This window comes from Protopterus annectens, chromosome 10.part0, assembly GCF_019279795.1.
Source record: "Protopterus annectens isolate FY-2018-M chromosome 10.part0, PAN1.0, whole genome shotgun sequence".
In the NCBI taxonomy this organism is placed as follows: domain Eukaryota; kingdom Metazoa; phylum Chordata; order Ceratodontiformes; family Protopteridae; genus Protopterus; species Protopterus annectens.
Genome location: NC_056744.1, coordinates 480,433,546 through 480,457,831, shown reverse-complemented (window position 1 = coordinate 480,457,831; position 24,286 = coordinate 480,433,546). Strand labels below are relative to the sequence as shown.

Genomic DNA, 24,286 nt, shown 5'->3' with positions numbered 1-24,286 from the left:
TTACCGACTGCACCCAGTCATAAAGTTTCCCTAAAATGCAAACTCTTTCACAAACTGATAAAACTAATAACCTCATGCATATCAAAACTTGCCCTCAGTGGAGACATCCACCCCAACCCTGGCCCCTCCATCTCCAACCCCACTTTTAATAATCAGCCTAACAACCACATCTCCCAAATCCCAGCCAGTAGAAAACCAAATGACCTCCTTCTGCTAAGCCTAAATATCAGAAGTATAGCCAACAAAGTCCACAGACTCCATGCCACCATAGACTTATACTCCACAGATATAATCATCCTGACAGAAATCTGGCTAAAACCTGACATTACCAGTGAGCAAATCCTCCCTAATGGTTACAACATACTAAGACTAGACTGACTAAACAAGAAAGGAGGTGGTATTGCTATAATATTTAAACAGCATCTAAACATCCAGATTCTAAACTCATCAGCTCCCCAAATTGCCAATAAAGAAATAATATATACCAACCTGAAAATAAACCAAAATAAAACCATCAACATAATAGGATGCTACTTCCCACCTGGCCAAAATATCCCTTCACTAGAAAACCTCCTCAGCTGGACTACCCACTATCTCCCTCAAGAGACCATAATTTTAGGTGAATTCAATATTGATTGGCAATCCTGTTGTTGCAACCATCCAACCCAGCATCTAAACTTTCAAGGCTTCACCCAACTAGTCCAGTCACCAACCAGAATAAATAAAAACTCCAACAAGAACACCACCCTGGATTGGATACTAGTCAGCAAGATTCCCCAGTCCTATACAGCAGGCTGCCTATCAGATATAGCCTCAGTGATCATTCCCCAACATTCCTACTCAAAAAACACCTATACCAAGTTAAACCTGTCATCTACCGTCAAATACGTAAAAAACTACACTTTAACCCAAATCACATTTATCTCATCCCTCAAAGAATGTAACTGACACCCTCTAAATTACCTCAGCCTAGATGAGGCAGTCCAATTTTTCAATACTACCTCCCTAAGCATCCTAAATAACCATGCCCCCATAAGACTTACCAGAACCAAAGCCCAACCCTCCTCATGGCTACAGAAAACCACTAGGTCAGAAATGAAAAACCGAGATAAAGCCTGGGAACAGTGGCGCAAAACCAAAACCCGCTCAGCTAGACAGAAATTCCTAGAACTATGCAATAGAGTCAAAAAGCTAATAAAGGAGGACAAAATCCAATACTACCAGTCTGCCCTCAACTCCTCCCAAAACAACCCCAAACAATTCTGGACCTCCATAAACTCCATCCTCCACCCAGGTAAAATCAATACCCCTACACCTAACATTCCTCACTCCTCAGAAAATACTGCTACCTCATTCAACACACACTTCACACAAACCGTACTATCACTAGCTAGACAACACAACCCCCCTCCCCTACACCCCACACCTTCACCCAGTAATCTTCCCACACTCTTCTCATTTTCTCCCATTCCTACCTCCAACATAAAAAAAACTCTTAACTAACCTTAAACCCACAAAATTAGCAGTAGACAACCTCGCAAGTGAATTCCTACAAATTGCAGCTGATGCCCTAGCCTACCCAGTATCCATCTTGATTAACCAATCTCTGTCAGAATGCTACATCCCTACACTATGGAAAATATCACACATCATTCCCCTTCACAAAGGCGGCCCCTCCACAGAACTAACCAACTACCGCCCCATAGCAATTCTATCTCCCGCTCCAAAATACTAGAGAGATGCATTCACTCTCAAATCTCAGACTACCTCCTTACTAACAACCTCCTTTCTAATGCTCAACATGGTTTCTGACCAAACCATAGCACCACCACTGCCTTACTCTCTTTTACTAACACTATCCTTCAACATAAAAACAATGGCCATCTCTCCTCTGCTACCTTCCTAGAGCTATCTAAAGCATTTGACATGGTCCTACACAAACAACTCCTCTCTCTACTCAATAACCTATCCTTTTCTCAATCAGTCACTAACTGGATTCAAAGTTACCTGTCTGACCGCCAGCAATCTGTTGCATGGCAAAATGACATATCTCCCAAACTACCTGTCTCTACTGGTGCTCCCCAAGGATCCATCCTTGGACCCCTACTCTTTTCTATTTTCACCAATGATCTAGCCTCTGCCACCAAACATGGCACACTCATACAATATGCAGATGACTCAACCATCATCTGCTCAGCCCAGTTCTTACCCAAACTGCAAAAGGTCACACAGGATGCCTTTTCCTCTGTTGAAACTTGGGTACCGGATGCCCAGTTAATAATCACCCCAAACAAAACTAAACTCCTCATCTTTGAACCCACCAAACATACTCAGAACAACTCTCACTTTAACATCACAGCAAAAGACAACACCACTATCCACCTAACAGATCACATCAAATTGCTAGGAGTTGAAATAGACAACAACCTCAAATTTGACATTCACATATCCATGACCATAAACAAAGTCCACCAAAAACTAGGAGCCCTATACAGAAATAAGCAACTCCTCACCAAAGCAGCTAGAATTTCAGTTGCAAATTCGCACCTTATCTCTATCCTACTTTATGCCTCTCCAATATATACCAACCTAAGGCAATGCGATTTAAATAAACAAGACCTGCTACAACAAAATCGCCAAATTTGCCACTGGGGCATCCTACCACAGTCACCACTGTCTCTCACTTACTGAACTAGGCTGGTTAGAACTACATCACCTCCTTCAATGGTATCAACTCGCACTCAGGTCCCATCCCTCCAGTATCTACTCCAACCCTATCTCACCACCAGACCACTACGATCCAGCAACAAAAATCAATTACAGGTTACTAGAGCCAATAACACTGCTGGAGAAGCACTATTTTCCAGCACTACAGCCAAATTATGGAACCACCCCCCCCCACAATAACCTCTCTACCATCATGCACCCACTTCAAAGCTTTACTTAAAGCGCACCTAAAAACACGCTGGCTATGCCCTTGTAACTCTCCCCTCTAATTTTTCCCACTCCATCTACCCTCTACTTCTCTTCCACCCCACAACCTACCTTTGATTACAGCAAGCTCTGATACTTCCCATGCCAATCTACTTATTATATGGCAGTAACTTCTTATTGTAACAATTGTTAATATCAGCTATGACTTTGTGGATAGAACAGATGCTAGTTATCTACTGAATGTACTATGTTCTTCATCTGTAACTATGTTTGTAATATTTTAATTGCTAGGATTCTTCATCTGTAACAATGTCTGTAATATTTTAATTTGTGGAGCTTTTCTCCACGGGCAGCCGCTGAATATGGACCTGCGTCCAGTCGGACATTCCCAGTCAACAAATGTAAATAAATAAATAAACAAACAATAAAATGAATAAACATCTGGAAGGGTCTGAGAATGCAGCCATGCAAACCACCTTAAAACACTACCAGTGAATATAGCCCTGGAAATATCAACAGAGTCAAACACACACTCCAGTTTGTAGTGACCTCTGCAATAGAAAAACTAAGTTATTTAAAGCAGATTTTTCCTCACAAGAAGAAACGTGGAGGAGGATGCTTAGAGAAACACATTCATCTACTCCAACAGCTTATTAAAATCTAATAAAATATAATGTCAGACAGCCTGGAGCATATCTGTGGCTTATTTCAACCTAATTTCTTTTAAGGTGGTACTTTGATTTGCTCAACTATTGGCCAAAGTTTTTCTTTTAAGCATACGTAAATGTTGCAACACAGGCAAAGCCTCGAATTTCACAATCTTTGCATAGCGAGCGCATTGCCTCATTCTTCTGTCTTGCTATTAATTATACCCACATACTCCAGTCTCTGACTATTAACTACAGCTACAAGAATACACTAATTTACATTCTAGAAATGCTGAGGTTTTTTCTTCCCATTCCCAAATTCTCAGGCACTAAAACACCATATCCAACAGTGGATCTATGTGCAGCTGTACACGTTCAACAATTAAGCTAAAAACAGTGACACCTAATTCTTACCATGGGATGGTGCATTTGACTCCATGTCTCTGTCTGGCGAGCTGCTCTAGCTTCAGGATGCGTTCAGCTTGAATATGAAAGAGGGTTTTCTGAGATGGCAGGCTGATATTATACATTCCTTTGGGGTAGAAAACCCCAAGCCGTGTCCCTTGCCCACCAGCCAATAGAAGAACTGCTACTTTGTTTTGTGCAATCTGAAAGAGACCTGGAAAAGGAAATCAAAGCCAGTCAACACACCATCAGGTAACCTGTAAATGTAGGTCACACGTATGTGAAGCACTGAAAAAAATAAGTTATCAACTTACATATATCAGTTACTCAGGTTACAATACTTCATTCAAGGATAGATATTCCACAAGAAACGTCTAGCTATGATGTGAATTACAGAAGTGTGACAGATACTATCCTGAAGTGGGTCACATGTAAAATTAAAGATACCATGCAAGTAAGATAAAGCAATTTACAAAATATAATCAGTTTCCAGTTATGCAATCAGCTACGATTTTCCTATGCCCTAAAATGTAGTTTCACAGTCAGCTGTGATAGACAGGATATGATGGCAGCCCTTCCATTCATTCTTGGGTTCTGAAGCAGGATATCTTTGCAAATTTGAAAGAGAGAGAGAGAGTTAAAGGCTTATCATAAAGCTATACATGCTTGGAGAATTCAGTCTTTATATTCTAGTACGCCAACTGTGCCCAGTCTGGAGCTCTAACTTTCCTAGACTGTAGCTGCACCTCCTCCATTTTCAGTCTCTAATCAAGCTAATACAAAATGGATACATTCAGCCAGCAGACCCTTCCCTACCAAAAAGATAAAGTAGGGTGTGTTGTTTAAATGAGAATAAATCCTCCAAGCAGATCTTCTGTTATAGTAAATATGTAACTTTCATATACGATAAAGAGAATTCAGTCTTTAGCCTCTAGCAGAGTCCATAGCTAATCCACCTGGGTGGCTCACCAACAGAAACATATCCTTGATCATTGATGCCCCAAATAAAGACCTAGACCTGGAATACAACACCCAATCCATAGCATCTCTCAAAATTGTTCAGTGAGTAACAGGTGTGGGCTGCACAGATGTTATCCAAGCATGTCCTACAGAAAAAGTCTGCTGAAGCTGACACAGCTCTGCTAGAAAGGCTTTTAGGGAACTCTGGGAATTCCTTCCATTACTACTGGTAGATAAACAATAGAGTTTGACAACTGCTGAGCCAGAGAGGTTGAAATATAAATAAAGCACTATCTTCTTGGAAGCAAAGAAAACAAAATGGAGAATTCTTTCCAACGCCTTTAAACCTGTCCACTTAACACACCCATGCAATGCAGCAGAAATTCTCCTTTATAATGCAGGAGGAATTCTCCCCGATTAGAACAGTCCATGCACAACACAAGAAATCAACATACTGATTTAAGTTCAAATCTGTCGCAACTTTAGACATGAAAAACAGGTTAGTTCTCAAGGTGAAAAAAAAAAGTTATGGAGGTGTGAGGGTTGACACACAATGTCTATAATTCATAAATCCTGGATGTCGCTACCAAAAATAGGGTTTTCCATGTGACAAGTTTGAAATGGCACTGTCTCAGATGGAGGAATGGAACAATTTAATGGTCCCATGGGGGAAATACTATCCGACAAGAGAATTCAAATGAAAAACATCACTGACAGAGTGAAAGTGAAAGTCACCCATCAGCAAGAATTTGCAGACTTTCAAACAGACAAGACTCAATCAAGTGTGAAAATTAAATATGGCAGCCAAGTGCATCTTAACTGAGGAATAGCTGCATCCTGAAGCAAAAAAGTTTCAAACAAAAATTGGAGAACCTTAAAATGGGGTTCGAGAAAGGGTCAATGTTAGGGTGTGCAGCCCACAAAGAGAATCTTTTAAATTTACTCTAAGTTCCTTGGATGCAAGGATTCTGGGAATATGATACTATCCATTACAGTGTGTGAAAATGTCTGGTCCCTGGTTATTAGAGAAAGAGGAAAAGCCAGGCTATCAATGTTAGTGCTTAAAGGTCTAGATATGCCTTCACAAATTGGTGAAACAGATTCCTTACCAGAGGAAGCCTGAGGTTCCACTTAAAATCGCATGGGTTAATCATACCTGTCTCGGCCAGTACAGCTAATAAATGACCCTGGCCCTGTAGATCCTAGCCTTCTGAATGAACATCAGGAGAAAACAAGAGAAAAAGCATAATGCAACCCCCAGTGCTACACTTGGATTAATGCAGCCATGCTCAGTCTGCTGGGAGAAGGGATGAAGAAAATATTCTGGTACTCCACATTCTTCAAAAATGCAAACAGATCTAAGACCAAAAAGCCCTACCTCAGGAACAACATCCTAGCTGTGGACAAACCATGGGACCTCTTGTAGATCATTATTAATGGACAACAGCAGAGTCTGCCACAAGACTGATGGCTACCCAAAGGACATCGGAGGAAACCAGAAAATAGGGGTTGGAGACTGTCCACTCCCAAAACTCCACTGCCTTCAAGCATAATGATAGGTCCTTGTTGCACCTTTTTTTTCAACAGACTACAGCCATATAGTCTGAATGGGCAGACATCATGAAGGACGACATCTTGGAAAACCCAGACAGTTAGCAAGATCACTCAACTCTGGGAAATGATTTGCAAGAATATGATTGTTCTCATCCCTGGGACCCCAATTCGACTCCTTGGAATACCACATCCTTTGGACAGTCTCCTTGTTGAAATGCCCCCCGCCCAACCCTAGGCCAGAGGCATCTAAAGTGACCATGACCATGAGCACAGATGACTACAGTACTGCCCTAAAGAACTTTATTCAATTCCAGTCCAGTCATACTGTTGTCACAAGTCCTAGAAGGCATGATTAAGTGTTCTTGGGGGTCCCTGTTCTGGAATCACCAGGAATGGTGTATCCACTGTAAGACCCTCCTGCATAACCTAGCATATACTATCATGAGTAGTGGCTACTGAAGTCCCAGTGCTTGAAGGCATAGGTCTGCTGAATCTGAGACCGTATATGGTATTCAGTATTTGCTGCATTCTGCCCAGAGGCAAACACATTCAGCAGGTTCTGGCATTATGAACAAGATTTCCTGTGTAGGACCAAGTTGTGTCTTCACCAAACTGATCTTAATCCCCCAGACAGGAAAATATTCAGAGCAAATGCTCCCTCTGCCAAATGTGACAACCCCTGGTGTTTGACAACAGAAGTCAGACATCCAAGTACAGAAAGAATGCAACATACTGCAGATGGAGAAAAGCCACCAATATTTCCACACGTGGTAAATACCAAAGGGGTGAAACGAGACCAAATGGTAGGGACCTGAACTGGTAGTTTCTGCCCCTTTCAGGATGCTCTGGGAAATACCTCATCTAGTCTCCTATTGCTAGGCATGGGAGGATGGACTACAGTGTGACCATATGAAAGGACTCCTCAGCAACCTAAATACCTTTATCCCAAATATCAAACATGGTGTCAAGGTCCTGAGTTTCTGGATACCAAAAAGAATGTCTAGTGATCTTGTTTTTATGGGGCTGCTGAGATTTCCTGAATGGTGCTTTTTGCAAGGAGCTTTTACATCTCCTTCCAAAGTTCTTCTTTCTTATGGCGTGGAACATTTGAGAAGGGTAAAAACTGAGGGATTTTGATCTGCATGGGAATGGAATAAAGTATCTACTTTTGATAGTTTTACTCAGCCACCTCTCCTTGAATATCTTGTCTCACAGAGGATGGTGTAGAAGCAACCTCCTCGAGATGGCAAGGCCAAAATGGGCATCGGAAATGTCACAACCCCCCCCTCTTTAGTGAGATAATGGTCTCCTTCAGAGTTCTGCACCCTATGGTCACTGTGGCAGCAATGTTGTGCATAGATGGAAGACAAACACAAACCAGATTTAGCTCCTCTTTGCTGTACGCTTCACAGGATGCCCTGGGGAGAAAAAAAATAGCTTTCTCTGGTTTCTTTGGGCCCTGGAAATGGAATGATACACAGAATGAACCATCATCCCTATGGCTGAAAGGAATTCATCTTTCTTCTTTACACTTTGAAGATGCTGGTCAGTGGACACAATCTGTCGGTCTTTCGGCTTTTCCCGGTTAGGGGTCGCCACAGCAGAACTCCGGTCCACTAATGACTGGCAGTGAATTTTTACAGTGTTGAGTTGCCAGCCCGGTGCCCAACCTTCAAGGAAGGAACACCCACACATGCACACACCTACCTGCATATCTTTAAATTCATTCGACCATGGGGAGGACATGCAGACTCCGCACAGAAGGCACTCCAGCCAAGAATCGAACAAGAAAACTTCTTGTTGTGAGGTAACAACGCTAACCGTTGCACCACTGTGGCATTTCTGTCAGTGGACACAATGACAGTCTCAAAAAATAATGGCCCCCTTACAGGGGCACATTTATAAACATAACTTTGATGCCCTCACAGAAAGTTGCTAGGCACAGCCACAGATGCTGGTGTATAATGCTAGATCCTACCACCCTTGCAGTACACTCTGCAGCATTATATACCATATCTGCTACAAGGATGCTACTGATTGGAGATCTGGAACTCTAGCTGAGGTGTTACAAGTCTATTAGGCAGGCCCTCAACAGTATTCAACATTTAATTTAAACTATCCCTCTGAAGTAAAGCATCTACATATAATTAACTGAGTGCCCTGAGAGAGAATAGCATGGATAAAAAAGTCCATCTCCCTAGCTTGTCTAAAGACCTCAACCCCTTCTGGGGGGTGGGGGGGTTGCTGCAGAAACTGACTGAGAAGTAGACTTTCTTCTCAGGATAGTCACAGAAATTGTCACATCCATCTTAGGCATTTCTAATCAGGCACTGTACTTTGGCTGTTGTCTGAAAATTCGATTGGATTTCCCTGGACATGGGGTCAAAGTGACTGGGATGTACCATGCCATCTTCAAGGCATTTCCAATACTAAAAAGAGGAAGATTTAGCCAGGATTATACTTAGTTATTCAGTGGCAAAGAGTAATTTTCTGCTGTCTGAGGGGTAGATGTTACTGACTGAACTTCAGCTGCATTCTTACTGGTTCTTTCATGGTTACAGCCCAGCTTTAGACAGTGGTTGGCAGTGCTCTATTCGACAGATGCAGACACGTTCACTTTTGGATTCTCTCTTAGGAACCTTAATTAAAGCCTCCTCCCAGTTATAACTGTATAAACCTCAGAGTTAAGCAGCGGTACATCACTACATCAAAGGAGATATCATTGGCAATCTAGACAAATTATTTTGCTATATACCTAGTGTGCTGCTCATACCAAAATTTTCTGTCTACACTTATTAGCACGCCCCATATCAACACATTATCTACGAGTTGAAATTCTCTTAGTTGCACAGAGAGGCTCCTAGTGTGGAAACGTTGTTCTTTCAGACAGACAGCATTCCAGTAAATTAACACCAAACCTTCAAGGCACTACCCTCCTCCCTTTTCTAGCCCACAATAGTAAACATCTGGAACCATGGACTTGCACATTCCATTTGTCTCTGCTGACAGCTTGGTGGAAGGCATTCTGAGACAGTAGAACAACTGTCTACTACTTAAGCAAACGGACACTGTGTGTGTGAGAGGGTAACCATTTGAAATGTTGGGACCTACTACAGTGAGTCCCTAAATACGGAGACTGAATTGCTGAAAGACCATACCTACATATACTATGCCCAAGATGCCATTTTTCTGAATGTTATTATTGTCTTTCGGCTTTTCCCGGTTAGGGGTCGCCACAGAGGAACTCTGGTCTACTAATGATTGGCAGTAGAGTTTGACGAATGCCGAGGTGCCAGCTCGACGTTCAACCTTCAACGAAGGCACACCCATTTACGCATGTCTTTCGAATGCCCACCCAACTGCGGGGAGGATATGCAGACTCCACACAGAAGGCACTCCCCGCACTCCAGCCCAGAATTGAACGGGAGAACCTCTTGCTGTGAGGCAACAACGCTACTGCTGCATCACCGCGGCATGTGCATATTCAAACAAAAAACGAACAGTACTCTCAAGGTTGTAACTTGTCAAACACTGGGTACTGAAACACAACCACAAATGGATAACAAGTGCAGGAACACCATATCTACACATATGAAGAAGAATACCTGCACCTTCTGGATTAATGCCTGAACACCCAAAAACAAGAGAAGTACTTATGAGGCAAAAAGGTGTAAGGCAAAACAACGGCATTAATCGACTATTGCAAAAAGTCCATTTATTAAAATAAAACACAAAATGTAAGCGCTTTCACAGTGTATACGACTGACACATCTGTAGAAGCAGTGGGATACACTGTGAAAGCACTTACATTTTGTGTTTTATTTTAATAAATGGACTTTTTGCAATAGTCGAATAGTGCCGTTGTTTTGCCTTGCACCTTTTTGCCTTATATATATATATCTCCATACATACATAAATACACACACAGACACACAAAACAAACACGCATATATGTATATATATATGTATATATATATGTATATATATATATATATATATATATATATATATATATATATATATATATATATATATACATACATACATATATATATATATATATATATATATATATATATATATATATATATATATATATATATATACACATACATACATACACACACACACACACACACACACACACACACACACACACACACACACACACACACACACATATATATATATATAGGATCACTACGGAATACCGAAATTCCTGACAGCTGACAACCTACCCTCAACATACTTAAAAATAGCAGCGGAAGCCATCTCCTACCCAGTTTCCCTACTAATTAACCGTTCCATATCGAGCAACGCATCTCCACTCTCTGGAAAATTGTGTTTCCAGCACAGTATCCTGTATTCCTGGCGTTCATTCACCTTTGGTGTGTTTGCAATTTTGTTGTTTCGCTGGGATTATCATCTTTATTACGTTGTTTTCGATGGATTCCATGCAGGAGATGCTTAATGTTTCCAATCGATAGATAAAATTCATTCTGAGATGACCATTCTTGAGGAAATTACTAGACTTGTTGAACTACTGGCCGGCTAGTACTGCTCCAAATAAACAGTTTCAACCTAACCCGCAGGTTGCTCGTTCACCCGCTCCTCTATGGGTGAGGAGGTTTTCCTCAACACCGAGGAAGGATGTATGTGACGAAGGGGGCAGCCGTGGCTTTTCAGCTTCAAATACTACGATAGGCAATGTAGACAACACAGAAGGCGACCGTTGTCTCATATCAGGTGCCAAACCTAAACGTCTTCCACCGGTTCGTACTTATGGTGGGGAGGACAAAGGGAAAGCCATTCAGGCACCTAAGAAAGGTACTGTAATTTCCAATGAAGTTGCTGCATCTACTCAAGTGGATCGTTTGAAAAGACAAGATTATTGTTTAGATAAATTTATGGATATGCCGCTTGATTTCAAGGACATTCCACAAGCGGTTTCAAATTTTTATTCTGTTGGTGAAGGAGGGAATCACCCATCCTTGAAAAAGTTAATTTTTACTTTTGGTAACAATTTAACAAAGGTTAAAAACCTTCAGGTTGAAAATTTATATTTGCACAAATGTTTGGAAAGTGGGATTGTACCCATGGGGCTGCGGTTCTTTAAGGAACCATTGGGGATTGAAATGAATGCACAGAATATCAAGCCTTGATACAGTAGGTTTGATGAGTTTGGTAGGAAGTTATTCAGATTTATTGGCGAATGTATTGATTCAAAAAATGAGATAGACAGATTGGATAAACAGATTAAGGATGATTTAATGTTTACACAGTGGGACAAACTTTATTTTAAACAATATGAATATGCGGAAAATATGTATCAAAAGACCTATGAAAGGAAGTATAAAAAACTACAAAGGGATATAGTACAATATGAGAAGGGGACAGCTTACAGATGGAAAAATGGGCATGATGGTAAATTTATTACAAAAATAGATACACAAATCGCTCTGCTGCTTATGTTAGTGAAGTTGTACAGGATGAAGGACATCCTAATCAATACAACTGGGAAGATGACTGTTTTAGACAATGGGAGGGACAAATGGTGGAACCGAAGGGGAGAGGAAAGAACTCCTGGAGGAACCGGAGATACAACCATCAGTGAATCTTCATAATTCCAACCCCAGATATTTAGATGTTGTTCCTAATAGTATTACAGAGGAAGTATTAACTCAGATGCCAAGGAAAATAGTATTCTACACTCCTGTGGAGATATTAAGATTTATAACTATACTTCTCATCGGTATTTGCGAATTTTTCAAATTTTCTCTAAGGGTATGAAATTTATACCTGACACCAAGTTTGATATAACAGATACCTAGTTGAATTAAAATTGTTTGAGAAAATTAAATTTGGGTATATTTTTAAAAATCAGAACAGTATTAGTTCAAATCAGATTGAGGACTCAAGAAAAGAGTACTTTCACTCCACCCATGAGTAACACACTGACATCTTTTGAAAATGTAGTAAATACTGAGGTATATTCCTTATATAACAAATGTAAGTACAAATACAAAGGGCAACAATTTGGTAATGACATGATGGATGCTATTCAAGCACTGTGTGACAATAATATTCGCATTCTTACTGCGGACAAGGGGGAATAGTATTCTATGATCAGGAACAATATAAAAGTAAAATTTTCAATCTTCTAAATAATTCCACACAGTATACTCCCTCTTCTATAAATGAGGTCAACATAGCCCACAGTCGAATTGATTCATACTTAGAAGAATTCATAGTGGAAAATAGAATAAATGAAGATCTATATAGATTTCTTAAAGTTGAATTTCCCATTCTGGCGACTATTACGGGCATTCCTAAGGTCCACAAGGATATATATGATCCACCCTTTAGTCCTATCATATCTGGCAGTGCCAGTAAAGCCTTTACCTTTGGACAAGTCATCCACTATAAACTCAAACATATTTATGATATAGTTGAACATATTATGAAAGACTCCTGGGAGTTTTGGGCCTGTTTAAAAAGGAACTATGGTCCCCAGATTAATTTATGTGACAATAGATGTACAGGATTTATTTTCCTGTATTCCTAAGGATGGAATATCTAGATTTATTAGTAGTATCATGGCTAGGGTGAGTGGACTAGGCCAGGATGACATCTCCTCCTCACAGAATTTATGGACATTGTTCTAGACCATAATTACATCTATTATGAGGGGAGTATTATAGAGTAGCCATGGGCACTGCCTGTGCTCCTATTTATGCCAATATGGTACTGTTGGATTGGGAAGTGGAATTCATTTTAAATTCAAATTGGATGTCCTTTATTAAAAGATATGTCCGTTATTTGGACGATATCTTTATACTTTGGGAAGGTGAAGTTGAAGTATTGTATGAATTCATTAGTTACATCAACAATACTACGGATTACCTCAAATTCACCCATCAATATGATAGGCACAGTATAAATTACTTGGATGTCCAGATCTACAGCAAGGACAATGAATTTCACTCCAAAATCCACAGAAAAGATACTTTCAGTAATGGCTACCTGCACTATAGTAGTGCACACACATATAACACCAAGAGGGCATTATCAAGGGGCAGTGCATTAGGTGCTGCATGACTACTGAGAGACATATAGTGGACCAAGAATTGGAATATATTGGCCGATTGTTCTTGGACAAGGGATATCCACCAATATGGTGAAAGACATTACAGGATATGTCAAGAATGAATGGGGATTAAAATATAAGCCACTTTTGGGGGTGGGTATATCCAAATCTACACCGGAGATATGAATATAGCGGGTCAGAGGGAAGCGGCTGAGAGCAAAACTACAAACACATACACAAGGACTTCTGTTATCCACTATGGTAGATAGTCACAAGAGGTATAAAAGATTATTACCACAAATTGGAATATCATGACCAGTGATCAGACCATTAAAAGCAAGATTACTGATGAGCCACACCGTGTATAAAACTGGAAATAACTTAAAAAGAATAATTGAATTAAAATCTAAATTCCAGAAAAACATTAATGTGAAGAGGACAGGCACTAGAAGATGTGGCCAATGTAATTATTGCAATTATATTTTGGATACACCCAACATCACTTTGAACAATTGTTTAAAGAGTAAGATTTGGTTTTCTAATGGTAATTGTTTATCTAAGCATGTTATATATTTAAGTGTTTGTCAAACCTGCAAGAGTTTCTATGTGGGTAAGACGGACGCTGTCTTAAAAACAGGATATATGATCATATATACTGTATAAGGAAGTGTGACATTAATAATGCACTATCAAGACATCTTATTAATAGTCCACAGTGCAAGCTATTCAAGTTTGCAATTCTAGATGTTGTTTTCCCCAACTCGAGGGTAACATAAAAGCTGTTGTTGGGGCGGAAATCAGGTGGCAGATAAGGTTGGATGCAGCCACCCCCCCAGGCCTTAATGAAATGATTCCTACAAAACCACTAGTCAGGGTTTAGTTCAATAAATTGTGCAATATGTTGTTATATTCATTATAGTATTTATATAATGTTTGCATTCCATATTATATTGTATGTCATATATTATATTATATATTATATATCATATGTCACATAATGTGTTACATGCATTGGGCAATATGTTACATATATATATATTTTATTTTATAAATTCAACTCACAAATATTTTTTCTACCAATATCATGATTGATATATATTATACATATCTTGATTGATAGCCACTTTAGAAGGCATTTTATTCCACTTTTAGAAAAATAATCAAATGGCATTATATAACTGTTTTTAATAATTTGTGATTTTGCTTATTTAGTATATATAAAATAGTGATTTAGATATTTATTGCTTTTTAGATTAGTAGGGTTAAGTAAATTATATGAACTATATTTTTAGTGTGGTTATGTAGCAAGATGTATACATTGCATTTGTATGAAATGTGTAAGATAGCACTGTTTTAATAATTGATTTATTGTTTAATTACAATTTAGGGCGGGCTTTTTACTTCAATTATGATATATAAGCGTCATGATTCCATGCTATGATGTTCTGAAGAAGACAGATTTACTTCTGTAGAAAGCGCTCAACCTATTTTATGTCAATAAATTAAGTGTTTCCAGCACAGTATCCTGTATTCCTGGCGTTCATTCACCTTTGGTGTGTTTGCAATCTCTGGAAAATTGCTCGCATCATACCTCTACACAAAGAAGTTCCCTCCACGGACTTCTCTAACCATTGGCCCATAGAAATCCTATCCCCTCTATCAAAAATCCTTGAAAGGGGTGTTCACACCCAAATACTTAACCATCTCCTAGACAATAAATTACTTACAAATACTCAGCACGGCCTTCGCCCCTACCATAGTACTACCACAGCTCTTATTAACTTCACTAACACCATCAGTCAACTTAGAAATAAAGGTGAGCTAGTATCAGCAATCTTTTTAAAACTTACCAAAAGCCTTCGATACAGTGTCTCATAACAAACTGCTGACTGCCTTGTCCAAACTGAAACTAAGCTAGTCTACTCTAGCCTTGTTTAAGAACTATCTCATAGATCAGCAACAAGTGGTACAGTGGAACAAAGTTCTTTCTCCCTTACTACCAGTGGCTTTGAGTATGCCTCAAGGGTCTGTTCTCAGCCCCCTCCTTTTTAACCTGTTTACAAATAATCTCCATAATGCTACAACCACCCTAATACAGTATGCAGATGACTCCACTGTCATATGTTCTGCCCCAACTCTAGCTGAATGAACTACAGATCTTAACCCAAACATCCTTCAATGCTACTGAATCATGGTTGGCAGATGCCCAATTAATCTTGAATCCAAATAAAACTAAACTCATGCTCTTCCACTCCACTAAATTCAAAGCCCAATCCACTTACTTCAACATCACATCTAGTAATAAGACTTTTATTGAACCAGTACCATCCACCCAACTTCTCGGTGTTGTTATTGATCAAAATCTAAAGTTAGACTTACACATTGCCCAGACTGTAAAAAAAGTATACAAGAAATAGTTACCTTATACAGATGCAAAAACTACATAACCACAAACTCCAAAATAACTACAGCCAGAACTAATCTTCTGTCAACTTTACTACACGCCTCACCCATCCTTACCAATCTCTCCAAATCAGACCTAAGCAAGCTAGATGCCTGCTATAATAAGATAGCTAAATTTGCCACTAGCTGTCCTAGAACCCATCATTGTAAGGCCCTAAGACAACTATCTTGGTTAGAACTACCCCACCAACTCATTCTCAAGCAACTCTCTACCGTCCACCAAATGTACTATAAACCCAATAAAACACCAGCTCTACAAGGCCTCCTCAATCCCCATATAAGTACCCGTCCACTAAGATCCACTAATAAAGTTCTAATTGAAGTAACCACGAGTAAAAACAGCTCAGGTGACTCCCTATATTCCTGCTACATTACTAAACCGTGGAATGCTTTACCACTTGAAATTAGAACTATAACTAGCTTAAAAAACTTATCACATTAAAGCCCACCTCACCAATTCCTGGACTTGTACATGTACTGGGCACAGGTAGCCCAAACCATGGAACTAGCTGATTTTAAAATTTTAACTGCATATGTAATGAGCATTGAATTTAAGCTATATGACTACCTTATGTTCTTTTATTTCTTTCTCACTGTTAATATCTATCAGATTTTAAGTCTTCAGTTTGCTATGCTACCTGTATATAACACTAAGTATTGTAATTGCACTCTTATTGTATACAATGTCACTACCTGCTACTACTGACTTCTAGAAGCATTGTTACACAAGATTATTGGTCTCGTCTCCCACTTGACCACTTTATTCTGTTCTAGTCTTTTTACCGTTATGATTGTCTGTTACTATTTTTTTCTTTATTGTATTATACAATTTTCTTTCTACTAACAAAATAGTTTAGTAACAATGGAGCTTTTCTCCCCAGGCCTCTGCTGAAAAAGGGTTTTATGCCCAGTCGGACGCTTCCGGTAAACAAATGTAAAATAAATAAAAAAAAATAAATAAATAGTGAATGTGAATTGCTGTACAGAGCGGAACAGGAACTTTACCGTTCACTCCACTGTAGTGTGATCTCGGAGTTGGTATATTTAAGTTGCAGGGGGTGTGGGGGGTGCAAGGGGGCTTGCCCCCTGTATACACGTTAGAATAGTTTGTTGTATGTTTTACCTTTTTTTTAAAGTTTTGAGAATCTGCAATCTTGAGAGTCTGGTCCTCAGGATTCAGAGTCTCAGGATTGTGGAATTTCCGTATTCCGTAGTGATGCTATATACATATATATATATATGTATATATATGTATTAGTTAAAAACTTTTGACCTGAACTGGTCTTCTGAACTATTTGATATACGCCTTTGAATGGCTTTTATACATATCACCACAGTCACATCATCAAATTAAACAATTAAAACATTCTAACACAATTTACATCAATAAAAATAATCAGTGAAACCTGACTAAAATTCATTATTATTATTAAATAAACTTTTTAACCTAACATTTCTATCAAGCATCACTTTATAATTTATGTTATTATTCAATCCCGGTGGAATGTTGTATTAAATACAATTTGCCACTTTAACTCATTCATATATCCTACTACTTTGATAATCTCCTCACTAGCACTTAACATAAACCTTCATTTATTAATAAAAAGGGTAGTAACATTAAGAATATTTTTGAAAGAAAAAATATAGTGACTCCTGGAAGTAAAAAGGGAACTTTTAAATGTTACAATTGCTCTGTGTAGGCATATGTCATAGAGTCTATATTTCAGTAACAGTAGAACAAATGGGGTGTACACAGTGTTCCAGGATTTTTCACCTGCACCTCTAAATATGTCATTTATTTAGCATCATGCTCTACCTGTGATTCATTTTACATAGGTAAAACTAATAGGAGCTAAAAAATTTTTTTAACCAGCAGTTGCTCCATTTTATGAAGTTTTTCCATCAGCTCTAATGTGTTAGCCAAGATTGGAGCCTTTGTGGCTTTGGTGGGTTTTGTTATGGTCTGCACTTATCTCCTCTAGGCTTTTGGATATTGGTAAAGACTTTTTCAACCCCCCATACTGCCTTTTTAGGCAATGCCAAACCGATAGACCTACCGACTTAACTAAACCTACGAAGGAATAGCTGAAGGTGGTACTGCTCTTAAGAAACTTCAGTCCCCGCAAGCCTTCCTCTCCCTGGAGAATGTAGACATCTGGGTAGTAACATAGACGTGGTTTAAAGTCACTGAGAGTACCCCAGCAATGCACACTATCAATCACTTATACAACAAAAGAAAAAAATCTTGGACAAGTGTAGGAGGAACAAAGCCATACATTCCAAAAGCTCCCGGTCAATCTAAACAGTCAGCTAAGAGGGTTAATGAATACTTCAAAGGCTAAATTTGAAGAAAAAGTAGCTTCTCAGGCAAAGGACAACCACTCAGCTTTCTACAGCTGTCTGTAACCTTAGAGTAAATATACAACAATGTGCAAAACAATGTAAATGGCATTACCCACACTGAACTGGAGGCCATTGCCAACCTTTTGGCTGACAGGTTCGGCCCCCTCTCCGCCCACCCGACAGTTCAAAGGAAATGCTGCACAACACAATCCCCCCAACCATTTCTACAGAACAGGTCATTAACACACTTTCAAAGGCCAAAAACATTGCATCGACAGGCCCATATAACATACTGGGATGTTGAAGAGATAACATGAAACATGACCTCTCTGGTCCACTTGAATCACTTTTCAACTAGAGTCGTCAGTCAGTTTTTGTGCCCAAGGAATGGAAGATTGCTACAGTCATTCCCCTGCACAAAGCAGATCCAACCACTGATTCGGGTAACTACAGGCCCATAAGTCTCACCAGCCTCATTTTCAAGGCCATGGAAATAATTCTCATGGACATGATAAATGAGAACATGGGTAACCTGCAAATGCTGGACCAACACAATTTGGCTCTGTTAAAGGAAGGTCAATGTCTATTAAATCTGGTGGACTTTTTGACAGGGTCAATCTAGCATTGGATGAAGGTAAGACTGTGCACACAGCTTACCTCGACCTGGCCAAGGTTTTTGATACAATACCCCACTCGGGCATTATAGACAAACTCAGTAATTTAGTTATAAACCCTTTTATCAACTGCTAGATAGCCAACTGGTTCACTAATAGGACCCAGGAGGTGAGAACAGATAGGACCCAGGAGGTGAGAACAGATAGGACTCAGGAGGTGAGAACAGATGATGCCACCTCCACCAACAGGCAAGTCAATAGCAGAGTCCCCAGGACACAGTACTGGGCCCGCTTCTTTTTGGCATCTATTACTCTGAAATGGAAGCAACTGCTGAAGGCTTATGGCTAACTAAGTTTACAAATGATTGCAAGCTGGGGTTTATCATAGACTCTCCCACAGACACTAGCATTCCTCAAGAAGGTCCATATCTCACCATTTATTAATGATGCCAAAGCCATGGTCTTAAACTCAATGCTATGAAATGCATAACTGCACCCATTCGGAAATCAACCATCCCAGCTAATTGCCATAGGTTCATAGGTGTGTACTAGGCTAATGGCCCTGGAGCCTATATAAGCCTAGCCCAAGAAGATTCCCTGGCATCATGCCACCCAAAGTTAGTTCCCAGTGCCCCTGTCAAGCAAGGCCAGTGAAGTGACCCCCGGGGTGAACTTCCTTTTGCCCACCCACTCATCAAGATTTCTCTTAAAGAGGGCCAGTGAAGTGCTCTGCTTGACAGGAATGGGAAGCTTGTTCCAGAGTATGGGAAGTCCCTGGGTTAGGAACCTGTCCTTCCAGTGTGTTCTGTTTATTGTGGTAACGAGGTTAAGATCCCTGGAGTGTGTGGCACGAACGGATTGGGATTTCTTTAGGTGTAGCATATCTAGCAGCTCTGGGTCAGACATGGCTTTGTAGGTCAAGCAGAGATCGTCTCTAAGTAGGAGATAAGAGACAAGAGTATAGCTGGAGTTTTTTTTGAGTCTGTCCATATAGAGCATGTGTCTAAGGCCCAAGATCCTTTTAGTGAGGTATTTTTGTGGCCTTTCCAGTTGTTGTAGGTGTCTAGTGAGGTACATACCAAATGGGGCATTGTATTCTATAATAGATCTAATGAGGGATGACTAGAGAGGGATTATGACCTCTTTCTTCCTGGATGAGAAACCTTTTGTAATGAGATGTGCCACATAGGACTTTCTGACAACAGTGGCAATGTGGTTATCAAAGGAGAGGTTGCTGTCAATCTGTGCCCCCGGGTCTCTTATCACACCTTCGGTATTTAGTGGAGTACCGCCTATGTGGTAGTTCATGGGCACCGTATTTTTCCCAAAGGGAATGACAATGCACTTTTTGGCATTGAGCTTAAGGCCATGGTTCTGGCACCAGTCACTGGTATCAGTGAGGCCTTTTTGTAGAATGTCTACATCAGTTGGATAATCAATAATGGCTCCCAGTTTGCAATCATCTGCGAACTTGGTCAGCCAGAGTCATTTTGTGTTGGCTTGAACTTCAGAGAAGTAGATGCCAAACAGGAGAGGACCTAAGACCGATCCTTGTGGGACACCACTTGTAACTGGTCGGTAGTCAGATTTGGAGTCCACTGCTTTCACAGTGTGGGTTCTATCAGTGAGCCAGTTGGCAACCCATATTATTACACAGGGGTTTATGTCTAGTTTAGTGAGTCTATCTATGATTCCTGAGTGAGGGATGGTGTTGAAGGCCTTGGCAAGATCTAGGTAGGCTGTGTGAACTACCTTGCCCTCATCCACAGCTCTGGTGACAGACTCAAGGAAGTCTATCAGGTTGAGCAGGCATGATCTACCTTTCACAAACCCATACTGCGTGGAGTCCAGAGTTTAGAGATTCCCTATGTCCTTATAAGGTCCATGATGATGCGCTCCATAGCCTTACATATCAGACTCATCAGGCTAATGGGGCAGTAGTTCTCAGGGTCTTTAGTCTCTTCCCCTTTGTGGAGTAGGATGACCGTAGCAGTGCGCCATTCGGTAGGAACAAAGCCTGAAATGAGGCTGTGATGAACAGGGTACCCAGGTGTGGTGCCAGTTCACTTTGTAATTCATGTAGAACACAGACAGGGATATTATCAGGTCCCACGGAAGTTGTATTCTTGGCTTTGGACAGTGCGTTTTTTACCTCTGTAGCCCTGATAACAGGGACTTGACATTCCTCAGGTATTGTGATAGGCCCTTTGGGGGGTGAAAAGGGGATAAAGTTTGCACTGAACCTGTCAGCCAATATGTTGGCAATATCAGCTGGTTCTGTATATGTATTGCCATTGTGCTGTAACTCAGAGCAGATCTGAGTATTGCCATATAGATTCTTGACATAACTGTAGAATGCCTTGTGGTTGTCTTTAGAATCTGCAACAATTTGGTTTTCATAGCTAGCTTTAGAGGATTTGATGATGGATCTCAGTTTTTTGCTGAGGCTAACAAAGGAGTATTTCCAGCCTTGGGACTTCACCTTTTTCTGCAACAGTTTTTTCCTTGTGTTGTAGAGTTTGTTTATGGTGGGTGACAACCAGATTGGCTTCCTTTTTTTTTGAGGAGAGTGTCTTGGTTCTGTTTGGTATACCCCGTTCCATGCACTCGTGTATGTGCTCATACAGTGCATTGGTGTACGATTCAGCAGTCATGCACCTATTTTCCATTTGCATGGGTGTCATGAAGTTAGCCACCTCTGTTTTTAGAAGGACAAACTTGACTTTGGAGAAGTTTTTTACAGTGGTTTCCTTTTTGGGGGGGGTGGGGGTGGGATGTGGATATCCATGGTGATTAGCTTGTGGTCAGATCTGACCCAGGAGGAGTTGATTACTAGTGTAGAGCAATGGTCTAGATTCAACAAAGCAGCCAGAACCAGAGTGTTAATAGCACACTAAAGTTTTATTAACAAATAATCATTGTAGCTCCATCTACATTCATACCAGTTTCGGCATTTCTGCATTCCTCAGTGAACAAACCAGAAATGCCTAAACCGGTATGGATGTAGATGGAGCAACAATGATTATTTGTTAATAAAAATTTAGTGTGCTATTAACACTCTGGTGCTGGCTGCTTTGTTGAATCATGACAGTGTTTTGACCATTTGCACCTGCCGTACTTACGGGCGTCTTTTGGAGTTTCCTGTACAGCAACAATCACCCATGTTAGTAATGACCAGGTCAAGGATGTTTCTACCCCTGGTGGGGGTAAGAATGAATTGGTCCAGGGCATTAGAATGAATGAATTCCAGAAAACGTTGAAAAAGTGTGTTGGTACAGGAGTAATTTTTCCAGTTAATGGAGGGGGTAGTTAAAGTCTCCCAGTATAAGGGTATTGGGTTGCACCTTAATATTTTCCGGTGTGTTTAGGAATGTGGAGTGGGAGACTTGGGACATGGTGGGGGATCTACAGCAGGCTATAACCTGGATTGCAGTTTTACCCAGTGTTAGTTGTATCTGAAGTATCTCTGATGTGTTATGTTGGGCTACTAGTCTGGAGGTGTGCATATCCTTTATGAATATGGAGATACCACCACCTTTAGTGCTTCTGTCCAGGATTAGGGGCGGAAAGGTGGGATATGAATTAGAGCCTGGTAGTGCTTGGGTGCTCTCCAGAGCCTTGAACCAGGTCTCGGTCACTGCACAGATGTCAATGTTCTCCATTTTAAGGAGTGCTTCGAGCAAGTGCATTTTGAGATTTAGACTTCGTGTTGAGTAGCATAACCCTCAGATTTTGTTTGCTTGTAGCTGTTATGGTGGTAATTTTGTCTTTAGCACATTGCCTAAAAAAGGCACTATAGGGGTGGCAAGAGCCTTGGCCAGTATCTGGAATCCCTGGGGTGACAGGTGCAGGCCAACTCAGGTGAAGCATCGAGGTCTGTCGATCATGTCATCCCAGGCAGACAGATACTGGATCCTCTTAGAATGACACCAGAAACTTAGGCAATTGTTGAAGACAATCATTTTCTGATTGTAGTGTGGTATCATTCTGGGTGATGGTAGGATGCTGCTCAGGGCTAGGGTCATACCTGCCTGGGCTACAAGATCAGAGAGCTCCTCTATGTCTCTTTTCATGTAGTCCAGGGAGGTACGTCTCAGGTCATACACATCAACATGGACAATGACAGAGTCATATTTGTACCTGTTGTGGAGTGACCTAAGTGTATGCGTTATGAGGCAGATCCTGGCACCAGACAGGCAGCTGACCGTAACTTTCTCCTTATTCAACCTAGTGAGTGGGACCATGTTGATAATATACTCCTAAGAGTTGACCCTGTGGTCAGGGATCTGGGTACGCACTTAGATAGTAGCCTTACCTTTGACCACTATACCTTTGACCACTATGTGGCCACAGCCGTATGCTCTCTGTGGTTTGTACCTGTACAAAAATACATAAGACACATGTCCTTTGGTAAGTGCACTATTGTCAGCATAGGCACACACACATGCGCATAACAGTGTGCCACTCTCTCACTATACAGCAAACAGAGATAGCATCTTGGGTCGTGACAGCCAACAAACTGATGATACACAGCAAAGTGTTCCATGTAGTGTCTAGTGGTCAGTGCTGTATGTAATGTATGCTTAATACTTCAGTAACTGAGCCATGCCACCACTGTTACTCATATTTCAGACAGATCAAGTTTTTTTTTTGCAGCAAAGTGTTCTTCCATGTGCTGGAGTCCGATTGGCTGTCAGGAGCTTTCACACCTTGATACCAAAAATAGTTGTGCCACTCTTTCATAAAAAGTAATACGATTTTTGACGTTACCAGGGAATCATGCACTGTACAAGTAGTATTACGATTTTTCAGTATTTATTCACAGACACAGACACAGACACAGACACAGACACAGACACACACACACACACACACACACACACACACACACACACACACACACACACACACACACACACACGCACACACACACACACTGCTGACTTTTCATAGACTACTTGGGTTCATAGGTTCATACTAGGCTATCTGCACTAGGGCATTTATAAGCCTAGCCAGAGTGTGTTTGGCTTTCGCCACCCATTTTAAATGAATTTTGATATGCCCTTTTTCGAGGTTAGTATACTGTGCCTCTATCTAACAGTGACACAGAAGTGATACCCGGGGTAAACCTACTATCTCCCATCCACTCATCAAGATTCCTCTTGAAGAGAGTCAATGAGGGACTCTGCCTAACCTGGACTGGGATTTTATTCCAGAGTGAAGGGAGCCTTTGGGTTATGAATCTGTCCCTCCAGCATGTCCTATTTATTTCAGTG

General features: G+C 40.5%; 1 protein-coding gene across 3 annotated transcripts in view; it reads right to left on the bottom strand.

Annotated features, from left to right (window-relative positions):
• UAP1 (UDP-N-acetylglucosamine pyrophosphorylase 1) overlaps positions 1-24,286 on the bottom strand; it is a 362,925-nt gene that overhangs the window by 301,217 nt on the left and 37,422 nt on the right. For all 3 annotated transcript variants that reach the window (XM_044085376.1, XM_044085378.1, XM_044085377.1), the window contains exon 3: positions 3,996-4,200. In XM_044085376.1, coding sequence (XP_043941311.1) covers positions 3,996-4,200 — 205 coding nt within the window. The remainder of the gene's footprint in view (positions 1-3,995; positions 4,201-24,286) is intronic.